Here is a 14248-nt window from a genome sequence, read left to right as displayed (position 1 = left end):
TCGCCATGCTGACCAGGCTGGTCTTGAACTCCTGACCTCAGGTGATCCATCTGGCTCAGCCTCCCAAAGTGCTAGGGTTACAGGTGTGAGCCACAGAGCCTGGCCAAAAAAAAAATTTTTTTTTAAAGCAAGCCATGGTTTGCCCATGTCTCATACTGGGAGACCCTTCACAGATTCTCTCAGGAACCTCCTCTGTTTGCAGAGATCACAGATCCACGTCACCACCTATTTGCCTTTCCAGGGCAGGTTGGCAGGCCTAATATTTGATTTGTAGGCTGTGTCCTTTAAAACAGGGTGTTCCGTTTGGGCTTCAGCCTTTCCCCCAGGGCATGAGTCACCCAAGTCTGGCTATGCATGGTCTCCTAGTTCTTCCTGGGTTTGGGGAATATCCATTAATTTCTACCATAACCACAGCTGAGGGGCTACCCTAACAAATGCAGAAAGCAGTTACTGGAAGAATTTGATACAAGCATGATACAAAGCAAGACACAAATCAGCACCAATGCAAGCTCCAGGGTGCCTAGGTGGAGGCCTGTTCCTTTTGTGCACAGCCCCAGGCCCCTTGGGTCCAGGACAGGGATGGGTGCCCAAGAAGTTCTGGGCTCTTCTGGGGACAGAGGGAGTTAAAAAGGTACAACTCTTATCCTATGTTCCCTTCAAGAAAGTTTACTTTGGCCCTACTTTGTATTTGTAGAACAATAAAAAATAATAACATGTGATAATCTTTTCTGTACTCTTAAAACCTTCTTAATACCCAAGTGACACGAATGAATCTAAAACACTCAAGACGAGAGCACTCAGAGGACCACTTCTGTGGAGCTCACCACCAGCTTACAGGAAAACAGGGATGATGGAACTTTTGTGCAAACATCACGAGGATATCCTCAGCTAACTCTGGACTGTGAAAAATTCCACAAAAGTAAACAGCTAGCTTTCTTCTACACATAAGCTTCAAAGAAAAAAAAGAGAGAGCTGAAAAGAGATCTTATAGATTCAAAAAGACTTAAAAGATACAGCAAGCAATGTAAGGTCTGGACCTTATTGGGAGATGAGCGGAAAAGTTTGAACACACATCAGATATTTAAGGAATTAGAGCTAATTATTTTATATATTTATTAATATTATTATTACTTTTTTTTTTTTTTGAGGAGTGCAGTGGTACGATCTCAGCTTACTGCAACTTCCGCCTCCCAGGTTCAAGCAATTTTCCTGCCTCAGCCTCCTGAGTAGCTGGGATTACAGGCAAGTGCCACCACGCCTGGCTAATTTTTGTATTTTTAGTAGAGATGGGGTTTCACCATGTTGGCCAGGCTGGTCTCAAACTCCTGACCTCAGGTGATCCACTCACCTTTGTCTCCCAAAGTGCTGGGATTACAGGCATCAGCCACTGCGCCTGGCCTATTTTTATTTTTTATTTATTTATTTTTTTGAAACGGAGTCTTGCTCTGTTGCCCAGGCTGGAGTGCAGTGGCACAATCTCAGCTCACTGCAACCTCCGCCTCCCGGGTTTAAGAGATTCTTGTGCCTTGGCCTCCTGAGTAGCTGGAATTATAGGTGCCTGCCACCATGCCTGGCTAATTTTTTGTATTTTTTTTTTGGTAGAGACATGGTTTCACTATGTTGGCCAGGCTGGCTTCGAACTCCTGACCTCAGGTAATCCACCCTCCTCGGCCTCTCAAAGTGCTGGGATTACAGATGTGAGCCACTGCCTGGCCTAGAGTGAATTATTTTAGATGTAATATATATTTATGAGGGAAAAAGGAGATGAGAGGAACAATAATACAATACACCAAAACACAGCAAGCTATCACTCACTGCAGGCAAACCTGTAAATGCTAAAAGTAAACATTTACCAGATATTCATCACAGCTGGGTAACCTGCCTCAGCCTCAGTTTCTCACCTGTGCATGGTGACAGTAAAAGTAACCACACCACAGGGGTGTCTCAGGGTTAAAGGAGACAACAGAGATGAAGCTGAAAGAGGTCATGATCCAACATGAACCCAGAGAGCTGTGGAGTCGGTCATGGTCAGTATGGTGCTGGGGGCTGGTGACACAGCAGCCAATGCAATAGAGCCCTCATGGGACTTAGATGCCCGCAGGGATAAGACACTAACAAGGAAATGACTCACTGGGTACTGGAGAAGGGCTAAGGAGGAAATGGAGGAGGGAGTGAGGTCCCACGGTGAGCAGGAGTGAGGAGGGTGAATTTCATCATAAATGTGACGGAAGCTCTGTGGGGGTTGTGATGACTTGATCTACATTTTTAAGGCATGAGTCTGGGGGACGTGGGGAGAATGGACAACAAGACAGTGAGGGTGGAGGAAGAGAAGAGTGAGTGTGTGTGTGGGGGGTGGATTCCTGTGATGTCCACAAGGAAGACAGTGTGGCGTGACCTGAGGCCGGCATTAAGAGTGGTGAGCAGTGGCTGTATTGGTTGAGCCATGGGGCTGGCTAAGTGTGGGGTGTGGGGTGAGAGGGAAGGAGCAGAGACAGCCACGAGTCCTGGGAACTTCACTTTGGCAACCAGCCTGCGTCCAAGATGGGGATGGGGTGCTTGGAGGTGGAGGAGAAATCACAACTTCTGTTCTAGATATGCTGGGACAGAGATGCCAGTGGGACACTCTGGCTGCAGTGTCTTGCAGGCCTTTGTCTACAAAAGTCAGAGTTCAGAGGACACATCTCTGATGTGGGTGTAAACTTGGGACTCATTGTTTAGATGTGTTGTCTAGTCGCTATAGTAGCCCCTAGCTGCTAGGGCACATGCAGCCATTTACGTTTAAATTAATTAAAATTGAACACAATTAAAACTTTGGTTCTCTGGTTGCATTAGCCACACTTCTAGTGTTCCATAGCCTTGGATGGCTGGTGGCTGCCACATGGGGCTTGCAGATACGAACATTTCCATCACTGCAGAAAGTTCCATCAGGCAGTGCTGGTCTGGAACTCATTTAAAACCTTGGGGTTGGACAAGGTCACTGGAGAAGTGAGTGACACAGAGCAGAGAAGAGCGTTGGGCCAGGGCCCTTGACCCTGCAAAAGGGAGTATTGAAGGAGTCCAAGAGGTTCCAGCAAAGGAGACAGAGAAGGGGCTAGACTCCAACACACGACGTAGAGCCACTTCCAGAGAGGGCTCAATGAGTGCTGAGCTTCTGCTGCTATTATTGGATTTTTCTATGTATTTTTTAAAAAATAAAATGTGGCTAAGTGTAGGGGCTCACATCTGTAATCCCAGCACTTTGGGAGGTCAGAGTGGGAGGATCACTTGAGCCCAGGAGTTCAAGACAAGCCTGGACAACATAGAGAGACCCTATCTCTACAAAAAATTTAAAAAATTAGCTAGGTGTAGTGGTGCACGCCTGTAGTCTCAGCCACTCGGGAGACTGAGGTGGGAGAATTGCTTGAGCCCGGGACGTCGCGGCTGCAGTGAGCCATGATCATGCCATTGTACTCCAACCTGGGTAACAGAGCAAGACCTTGTCTCAAAAAACAAAACAAAACAAAAGTAAAATGGGATAAAATTACATGTTCACAACTTGCTTTTTCTACTGGACAATGTCTTGTGAACTATTAATGTCAATTTATTTCTATAGCATTATTTTTACTGGGTACTGAGCAACCCATTCTTAAATCCGTTGTTAAATTTGGTATTTAACCAAAGCCTGAACATTTGGACATTAGGGTCTTTCTAATTCTTCTCTCCTGTAACCCTTGTCTGATTCTCTCCTTATGATGACTTTCAGCAGAGGACCTGTTGGCTCAATGGGTGAGCATACTTTTAAGACTTTTGCTCCCTTATTCCAAATTGGCCTCTGCAAAGATCGGATATGGTGGCCACTACCCACGTGTGGCCATCAAAAACCTGCAATGTGACTGATAAGACTGAAGAGCTAAATTTTATTTAATTATAATTTTATTTTATTTAATTATAATTAATTTTAATAGCCACGAGTGGCTAGCAGCTTCTGTCCTGGACAGTGCAGCCTTAGGTCTATTTATATGATGATTTAACTGGGCTGTATTTTTTTTTTTTCTTTATCTTCATCAATATGAGGTATCAGGGCGAGGCTAGTGAACACTCTGGTATGAAGCAGTTTAAATCACACAGGATTTATTTGTTCTTTGACCATTTGAAAGATCCGTCCATGAAAACATATGGATCCAAACCCTCTAAGAAGATCTGTCATTGGCAATTTATTCCAATAATGGGCCAGCAGGAAAAAGAGGAAGCTTCAAACTAACCACAGAGAAAGGTCAAGAGAGTGTGGGGAAAGGAACACCCAGGACAAACAGAGGGTCGAGAGGGCAGAGTTGGGAGGGACAAAGGCTGAGAAGGGGCTGCTGATTGGGCAGCTCCTGGGACAGGATGTAGATGTTAAGTCAAATCTATCCTATAATGCTTGTCTGATGCCAATGGTGCTAACATCCTAATTTTGTGCATCTTCCAGTTTTTGATTCCATGGTGCACAGCACTGTGTCCTTGTGGGAGGCAGGAACCGCCCTCCCACTCTACATAGCAAACAGCCCATTCCCAAATCCCTAGTGGCACAGGCGACTTCAGGGAGAGAGTATAACTGCCTGGGCTAGATCAAGACGTGCTGGCTTCCCCTTGCTTCTCACCGATCCCTCCTAAGGGCCAGCAAGGAGAGCCTTGTCAGGGGTGTGCATCTCTGAAGGTCCACAGCACAGCATGGAGGGAGGGGCAGGCCTGGCCAAGGGAGCAGGAGCTTCCGTGGCTTGAGGACAGTACTCTGGTCATGGGGGTCTCAAGGTCATGTGCCCTCCTTCCTCCAGCATATCAGGGATCTGGACCAGCTTGTTTGTCCCTGCTTTGACAGAGGAGAAATCAAAGTTGTGTTGTTCTGACAGTGTGGGAAAAGGTGCAGGCATCACCTCCAGACCCTGCCCAGCATCCTTCAATGCGATTGATGCTCACATCTGGGGAGAAATACTGAGCAGGAATCCATCTGACACACATCTGCTAATTGTAAGAATGTTAAAAGAAATGCATTTTCTTTGGTTTGATAACTGGTGCATTAAGTGAATTGGCTCTTAAGCAAATCAACCCCCCTGGCAAACTTGTGTCTGCGGTGCTGGCCTTGAGTCTGCACATGGTGTTCCCCTGATGCATATTTGGGGCAGTGAAGCTCTTTCCAAGCAATGACTGGGTGTGTTTCTTGGTTTCACAATTCCCCCACCCCTGTTCTCTCCTCTATCCTATCAGTGGCCTTGGGTTTCCTCGGGCTGGGCCTCGCCCACGGTCATCCCCCTCAGAGTATATGAGACACACTGGAAACTGCTGGAAGGTTCCCAAATTGCTACATGTGTTACCGCCACCCACTGAGTGGTCCCTTGGGCACCAGTTTCTTCATCCAGCCTCTTGCTGATTCAGATATTTAAGACTCGGTGACCGGGAACAGACATGAGGACCCTGAGGATGTCACCCAGAGAGACGCTACAGAGAACGGGATTCCGTGGTGGGAGCACACAGATGACTGTTCATGGTGAAATTGATTAAACGCACAGATTAACAATGATGAAAGACGGGGAAGAAGGAGGTTCATTATTGGAAAAGTTATCTTCCGTTTCATTGTGGATTTCTGGTATTTTCGGCAGCTCCTCTGCAGAACCAATTTTGGTGCTAAGAACTAGAGCCTTTATTCTATGCTTGTTTGCTCTGTAGCCTCGCTGAGGCTCCACACTGCTTGGTTTGAGCAGAGCACACTGCAAGGTGTGTTTTGACCTTGCGGTGCTCACGGCACCAGCACATGACGCGTGCCCACACGCCAGGGCCCTGCCACTCCTTCGGGCTCATGAGGCACCTGTGAAAAGGCCTCTCATAGGTTGAGGCAGATCTCCTTTTAGTGACATATTTAACCAATAGGGCAGTCAACAAAAGACAAGCACAAATGAAACAATAAGAAACTCAAAAACCTCTTAACTACCTTTACCTCCACGCTGTTTACATCAGGGGTCCCCAAGCCCCGGCCGTGGCCCAGTAGGGGTCCCTGGCCTGTGAGGAGCCAGATTGCATGGCAGGAGGTGAGTGGCGGGTAACAGAGCATTTCCCGTCTGAGCTCCGCCTCCTGCCAGGTCAGTGGCAGCTTAGATTCTCATGGAGCTCCTGTAGTTCTCTATTGTGAACTGTGCCTGCGAGGGATCTAGTCTGTGTGCTCCTTATGAGAATGAGAACGAGGCAGAACAGCTTCATCCCGAAACCATCCCCAACCCTGCCCCAGACTCCTCCCCCGCCGATCCCCACATCTGCGGAAAAATTGTCTTCTATGAAACCGGTCTCTGGTGGCAAAAGGGCTGGGGACCTCTGGTTTATACGATTCTTTGCCTCCCAAATGTGTCACCCGCTGAAATGTATTCTCATAGTAAGAACCATCATAGCAAGGCCACTTGGGGCTTCAGTATTCTCGACCTAACACGACCTTGACACAGGCTTTCCATAGCACTGCCTCTCTGCACATGGACACTTTCAACACGGTACTCTACGCTCATGTGGCCCCTTCCCATCGGAAGGCATTTGGGGATGTAACAAGCCCACCCCCTAATCACATAACAGGCTGAGAAGACACAGCAGAGTGGGCCCATGACACGGCCCCCCACTGGCTCATTCTGGGCAAACGGCCTCAGGTACAGAATGAACAATGTGACCCCAGCTGCAGCCAACTGGCCACCAGCGGCCCCCCAGGCAGGGTCAGCAGAACCCATGTGCTTACAAAAGTCCCTTCCTAAGAGCACTGAGAGGTGACCCAGGTGCGTCCGTTCCTAAGAGCACTGAGAGGTGACCCGGGTGCGTCCGTTCCAAGAGTTATGCAAGGTGACCTGGGTGCGTCCCTTCTTTGCAATGTGAAATGATGAAAAGAACATGAAATAAGGAAAGATGGGTGTCAGAAGTGGGTGAGCCACAGACAGGAAACATGTGGGAGTTTCTGCTAAACCCACTTCAGATAAGCCTGGACTGGAGCAGGGCAGACCACTCAACAGTTCCCTGGAAGACAGTGCCTGCCTGGGACCCCAGGCCCCCCTGGCTCCCTCCCTCTGCTCCTTGGAAAACATGGTTCTCCCTCCCCTTTTCATTTCTCTGCATTTGCCTACACGCAGGCAATGAGAAGTTACAAGTTGCCATTTGAACTAAGGGCTGACAATAGCCAGGGCTGCCCTGGAGACAGGGCAGGATGCACCTGGGAAGGATCCACCAGGAAGGGGGCTCTACTAATGAGAATGATGTTCTGCCCTTGGCACAACCTGAACGCCAAGGCTGAGGCAGCGAGACTTGCCCTACTTAAAACAGTGAGAAAACATCTGAGTTTACTTAGAGAGAATGGGAAGGAGAGGGTGAGGGACTTCAGAATGTGGAGATGGGGGATCTGAGACTCAAGAGAGGAGGGGTGAGACAGGGCCCGTGAGACCGCATTTTCCTGCCAGCGCAGAGGGGACAGGGTGGCAGCCCTGGGGTCAGCTACGTAGAGGGGACAGGGCGGCAGCCCTGGGGTCAGCTGCATGCTGGTGGGCAGCCTCTGCTCAGGCTTTGAGAAGTTGGTTGGTGCTGGCCATGGCCACTAGGCTGGTACTGGCTGTACCAGGGCCAGCAGGATGGGCCCTCCCCAAAGGCCAGCAGTGAAACCTGCGCTGTGATGAAATCCAGGGGTGATCAGTGGTCCAGGGTGAGGGAGAGTGGGGGATCGCACGGCTCTGACCCCGGCCCCTCCCCACCAAATGGATGCCCCCTTCTCCATGTGCTGCTCTTGTGAACTGTTCTGCTTCACCTAACGGTTTGTTGTGGACCCTATTCAGCCTGGGGACCCAAAGTCCCGCTTCTGCTGCTCCTTCTGTCTCCTTTCTTGGCACTTTATCTCCTCAACATGCTGGAGCTGAAGTCCCCGGGGCTGGTCCCTATCCGAATTCCCTTCCAGCTTTAAATGCTGCAGTCAGCTGAACAATGCTGCCCCGCCCCGCCCCGCCCCAAGGCGTTCATGTTCTAGTCCCAAGAACCTGTGAAAACGTCACCTCACATAGCAAAAGAGACTTTATTGATGGAATGATATTAAAGATCCTGAGATGGGAAGAGGGTCCTGGATGATGCGGGCAGTCCCTAAATGTAACCATATCTCTCCTCACAGGGGAAAGAGGAAGGCAAGAAAGTCAGACAGAGAGAGATGTGAGCATGGAGGCACAGGTGAGACAGGGTGAGGGTGAGAGAGAGGCAGTGGGAGAGCGAGACATTGTTAGATGTTGTGCTGATGGCCTTGGAGGTGGAGGAGGGGTCAGCAGCCAAGGAATCCAGGAAGCATCTAGAACCTGGAAAAGGCCCAGAGGTGGGTCCTCCCTCAAGCCTCCAGCTGGAATGTAGCTCTGAGGACACCTTGATTTTAGGACTTCTGACCTGCAGAACTGCAGGAGAACTGTGTGTTTTAAACCACTACATCTGTACTGTACAAGTCACATATGCAGCAGTCCCAGAAATGAATACAAACACCATTCATCTGTTTCACCACATGAAGCTTCACCTTTCGGAAGCTCTCATAACAGCATCTCCTCTGAGCTCTGGACTAGTGAATGTGTCCAACGCCCGCTCAACATACCTGCATGATGTCACTTCAACATGCCTGAAACATTTTTCCCAAACCTCTCCATCTGTGGCCTCCCCAGCAGAGCTGACCTCAACCCTGTCCTCGAGGTTGCTCTGGCCACAACCTTGAAGTTGCCCTTGAGCCCCTCACCTTGGAGACCCCCTATCTGATCTCTGGACAAGCTTGCTGGCTCTGCCTGCAAAGTGCATCTGGTCACTTCACAGCCCACTGCTGTGAAACGGAAACCAGGACTTGCTGTTGCTCTGCTCGAAGGTCTGTGGTGACTCAGGGGAAGGCTGAGGCCCTGTGAAGCTCTACAGGATTCCTGTGACTGGCACCAGATCCCATGCCCCCCAACCACCTCTCTTCCTGGCCCCCTCATTCACTCCACTCCAGCCTCGCCAGCCTATGCTCTCCCTGGGGCACACCAGGCTCCCTCCTGCCATCTTCAGTGGGGCCCTCTGCCCTCCACTCTCTGGCCTCTGCCCTCCACAATCTGCCCTCTGCCCTCCACCCTCTGCCCTCTGCCCTCTGCTCTCTGCCCTCCGCCCTCCACTGGGAGCATCCTCTCAGCTTTTGCTTAACTACTTCCCTCATATTGCTTCCTTCTCATAGGGTGACCCAATCCACTAAAGACATCAAGAAAGGATAAGGGAGCCCAGATGATAGAGAGGGGAGAAAGATGCACAGTGGAGGAGGAGTGAACAAGGATGGGTGGGTTTTAGCACAGTCACTGGGCAGAGTGGTACAAAACCGTGCTGGGATCTCCCATGGTGAGGTTGGGATGCTGCCTGGCACTGCTGAAAAGAAAGGGAGAAGGGCAGCTTCCATCCTAAAGACTTGATTCCAACATCAGGGTGTTTCAGAATGGCATGGAGACTCCCCCCATGTATCACTTTTTGCTCTATTCTTCAAAGATGTGGCCTAAGTATCACCTGGCTTAGGAGATATCACCCTGGAAGCTGGGTCAAGTTGAAATAAAACTATTCAGAGAACAAGTGAATGTAGTTTGGCAAGTCAGATCCCCTCACTGAGAAAAACAAGGCCAGAAAGAAGAGCTGTGTCCCAGACCCGGCTTCCTATCCATCACTCTTCACCCTGCACGTGGCCATCTACCCACCCAGACAGCACCCAGATTATGGTCCTGGGGGGAGATCAGGGACCCCGGGCTCTGTGGGCTCAGCACGGCACACTCACTCTAGTCGTTCCTCTTCTTTCCTTCGGAGGTCAAAATCTCGTTGAACAACTTCCAAGATGTGCTGGGCCTCTTCATCAGTGAGCTTGGAAAGATCCAGTTTCTTCCCCATTTCTGCTTCTTGTTGGGGTCACACCTGGAATTTCAGAGGATCACAAGTCATCAGTCCCAGAAGCCTACCGATGCCAACCAAGTCACAAAGTAAGAGAAGACACAGAACGCTGCTGACTTCTCGGGACATGTCTGTACTTGGGTTAAATGGCTTTCTAATGCTTGTCTGGAAACTTGTGTAGATTAATGAATTTAAGCGAATCTATGCAAAATTCCCACATTCGAATTTTAAAAGGGATCTTCTTCCTACTCTCCCAAACACAATCAGCTACAGGTCCCTCATTCTCTTTCCACTGTGGGATAAATGTCAGTGATCTCCCCATCCAGGGGCATGGCTCCTCTCCCTGGCCTAGGGTTGAGCTTTGCAACAGAAAACCCTGGAAGGGTTCCTGAGGCTTCTCGCCTTAAGTTTCTTGGGAGCGGGAACAGCACAGAAAAGAGGAAACTTCACAGCAAATTCAGTCAGCTCAGAGTTTCCTGTGCATCTCCCAGACCTCCTAGAGTGATGTTGCAGGCTCCATGTGGGCAGGAATGCCTGGATGACTGACCCACTGGGTGGAAAAGTTGGGAGACTCCACAGCACTTGGAAGGTTTCACTATCCTCTGGGCGTGGGGGACTGTTCAGGTTTGCCATGTGTATGGTGGGGGGTGGCTCCAGCGGGAGGTCATATGAGCCTGATGCCTGTGAGGGCGATGTGCTTGTGCTGGGAATGGCCACATCATTTCCAGGGAGAGGCAAAAGCCATGCAACTTGGGAGAACAAAACATCTGGGCAGGATGAGCAGTGGATGCTGAGCTTTATTTACTCGAGAGGTTGGCTATGGGGCTGCCCAGCAGGGATTCTCAAGCCTGGTGTGTATTAGGATTACCTAACACGACTAGTGGCCAGGCCTCACCCTCAGCAAATCTAATTAAATTTTTAAAAAATTTTACTTAATTTTTTTTTTTTCTTTTAGAGACAGGTCCTCACTATGCAGCCCAGACTGGTCTTGAACTCCTGGGCTCAAGCAATCCTTCTGCCTTGGCCTCCCAAAGAACTGGGATTCCAGGTAGGAGTCATGGTGCCTGTCTGAGAATCTGGTGTGACTCAGCGGCTCAGCAGAGCAGCAGCCTCACTCAATGCACTGTGCAATGCGGTGTTTATAGGTAACCTGATGACCAAGAAGTCAAACCTCAGATGATCTTCCGCCCTTTTTGAAGTTCATCAGACCTGATCCCAATCAATGTCTAAAGGACAGAAGAGGGAAAATCCAAATGCCAAAAGCCAAGATAAGTGGAACCTTAGAATCTGGCTTGCTACTCAAAATGTTGTTCGTGGACTGGCAGCATCCCCTGGGAAGTTGTTAGAAGTGTAGACTCAGGCCCCACCCCAGACCTACTCATTCAGGATCTGCCTTTGAACAAGATCCCCAGGCAGCTCGAGTACATGAATTGGCTCATGCTGCTGTCCTCAGACCCCTCTGAGTAGCAAAGCTCTAAGGGAGACTCATTCACTTGGGTTGTGGGCGAGTCACAGAGGACTTTAACCTGTACATCCTATCGGGTGGGTGATGGGTGTGAGGCAGGGGAGTGATGCAGTGATGGTGGCTGAGGAGAGAATGACAGATCTTCTTGTTGGCTTTTCATATGGCAATATCATACAGGCCTCACAGCTCATGTTGATGTGGACATTACTGCTGGGTATAAAATTGGAGGCACAATTGTACCAGGGAGAACCTCACCACCAATGCATGCACACTGGGACACTGCAAAACTGTGCATGCTCCCCACAGAGGACTTCCCTGACCATCCTGTGGTTTTTACTCCTTCACCTGTCCCCATCCCTTTAACATTTCTTTATACCCCTTAACAGTTGGTGATGTCCCATTAGTTATTGTTAAGTTCCACGAGAATAGCAACTCTATCTGTTCCCAGCACATGGCAGTTGCTTTTCTGTGCCTGAAGCTCCCTGGTGTGCAGCAGGCTGTGCCAGGGAAGCCCTCAGCCCTTAGATGCTGCAGCTATAGACAGACCAGCTCTGCTCTGGGCACTGAGGCTTTGGGGAATATTTTGTTTGGATGACTGGGAGTTCTGTTGTGAGTAACTGAAAGTTTAAAAACCACCTCGTGATTTCAACAAGTTTTCCTTGAGGACTTGAACCTATTTTCTCAGGAACATCAGAGAAACGGTCCAATTTGTGTGCTTTCAGGAGGAAGTCTCAAAACCACCAAAAAGACTCAATTTTGCTTCTGAATTCTGGGAAGCATCTCCCATCAGTGCTGCTGACCATTTGGAAGTGTTTAGCACAAAAATACTAACAAAACTTCCCCTGTGCTGGAGACGTACTTCGATTTCATTGCGCAAGAGGTTAATTATGAAAAGTTACATTTTCTGGGCAAATATCATTTAAAATAAAAATGTCTACAGAGCTCTCATGGAAGTCAGCGAAAATAGTCCCTGGCTTATGCCATAAAAATGGGGAAGGATAATTTTTTTTTTTTTACACCCACACCTCAACATTTCCATTCTCAAATGTAAAGAGGAGTGTTTGCAATATAGGAAGAGATTGCCCAAATGTCCTGGGAACATTCAAACTCTGTTCCTTTACAGTCAGATTTAGATTCTGGTCAAGAAATCCTTACCACGGAACTCATTTTTGATGCTCCCGCAGAGCACACACTTTCTGGTTTCTAAAGAATTGGAACAAAAAGTTATTATTTGATGCATGACTGGAGTTCATTCACTTTTATTTTTCATGAGTTCTGAAAAAAAGGGATCATAAGAAGAGCATTCACCGACGTTCTATTTTCAGAATGGATGGACAGTGTGACCATCAGCTGAGGCATTATCATTCCCTCTCTTCTCCTAACGCAGAAGCCAAAATTCCAGGCCTCAGTTTGAGAAACTTAAATCTTGATATGTGAGGAAGAAAAGCAAAACAAAAGGAAAAACCTGCTTTTCTTATCTTGCAACCTTCTTAGAGCAGTCAGTGACCAGTAAGTGAATGGATAAAAAGATCACAGTGCATCACAACTAATGTCCTAGAGGCTGCCTGGATACCTGTCCCTCCCTCTTTCTATCCCCTTTCAAATCTTGGTTTTGTTTCTTGTTTTTTGAGATGAGGTCCCAGTCTGTTGCCCAGGCTGGAGTGTGGTAGTGCAATCATGGCTCACTGTAGCCTCGACCTCCATGGGCTCAGGGAGGTGAGGGTAGAGAACATGCTAGACCCATGAGGAGTGCAGGGTTGCTCTGTGCCTGCCCTAGCTGGGTGAGGTGGGGGTGGGGGCTCCCAGAGTGCGTGTGTTGGGCAAGGGCAGATGCCACCCTGCTCTATCTGTTCCTTGTTCCATTTCTGTGTAGATAACGCCTGCTCACGAGGTTCCTGAACAAAACACTTCCCTTTAGTGCCTGTTCCACTGCTCAGATTCAATCATATTTTAACCACTGGAGACAGCCAGCCTTCCCCAGTGGTTTAATAGCCATAGTGGGGCAGAGGGAGGGGACACAGGGATTAACAGGCAGGGAGGAGAGAGTGGAGCTGGTTTTATAAGATGGATATCCCAGGCCCAGACCGCTGAATTCCAGTGGTGTGTCACCTTTATCCATTAAAGAGTTGAATTCATTTTTTGGCCAAATTGAAGGGAAATCAGGGTGGGGGCTCCTCCTGCATGAGGAATTGGCTTAAGTAGCTCTTCAGCTGGCTGCTCAGAGAGCCTTGGAACAATGGTGATTGTGGGTGATCACTTGCCTGAGCAAACAAACTGGCAAGCTAACGACAGCAGGAATGCTCTCTCTGACTCAGCCAAGGCGTGTCGTGGGTGTTATTCTTGCTGATAAAGGGGAGGTAGCAGAGATGACAACTGTGGTGCCTTCTGCCTTAATCCTTTGTGGCCATTTCCCGAATGCTGCTGTCCAGGTTGGCCTGTGTGGTTATTTCTGTAGGCGGGGCCCATCAGTAGGCACTGACCCCCAGCTCTCATCAGTGGCTAAATGAGCACATTTCCACCCAGAAGGGCCACTCCCTTCCCTACAGGTGAACCAGGCACATATGTGCTGTAGCCACAAGGGTCTGGAATGGCTCCAGCAGCAACAGCACTGGGAGGCTGTTCTGCCCCTCAGCCACCTGCCTACCAAGCTGCCATCTCCTCTGCTCTCCCGGTTCTCTGGGGAGTTGGTGGTAAACCCCACTGATAAATGGACATGAGTTCTGCATTTGCTCCTAAAGCCTCAGTGCTAGTCTCTACAGCAAGGATGGGTCCCAGGTGAGGCTGCAGAAGGAGGATGGGTCCCAGGTGAGGCTGCAGAAGGAGGATGGGTCCCAGGTGAGGCTGCAGAGGGAGGATGGGTTCCAGGTGAGGCTGCAGAGGGAGGATGGGGCTGAG

The 14248-nt window shown here is 49.2% G+C and overlaps 1 protein-coding gene across 11 annotated transcripts in view; it reads right to left on the bottom strand.

The window, feature by feature from the left end:
- Positions 1–14248, bottom strand: part of MLPH (melanophilin) — a 64839-nt gene that overhangs the window by 48757 nt on the left and 1834 nt on the right. For all 11 annotated transcript variants that reach the window (XR_282987.5, XR_012421619.1, XR_012421620.1 and 8 more), the window contains exon 2: positions 9779–9912. Coding sequence is in view for 7 of the 11 variants with exons in the window: in XM_005574731.4 (XP_005574788.3) it covers positions 9779–9888 (110 nt within the window). In the remaining 4 variants the exon portion in view is untranslated. The remainder of the gene's footprint in view (positions 1–9778; positions 9913–14248) is intronic.

This window comes from Macaca fascicularis, chromosome 12 (genome assembly GCF_037993035.2).
Source record: "Macaca fascicularis isolate 582-1 chromosome 12, T2T-MFA8v1.1".
NCBI classification, from domain to species: Eukaryota; Metazoa; Chordata; class Mammalia; order Primates; family Cercopithecidae; genus Macaca; species Macaca fascicularis.
The sequence above is the reverse complement of the archived record's forward strand: the minus strand, read 5'-3'. Positions and strand labels throughout refer to the sequence as shown.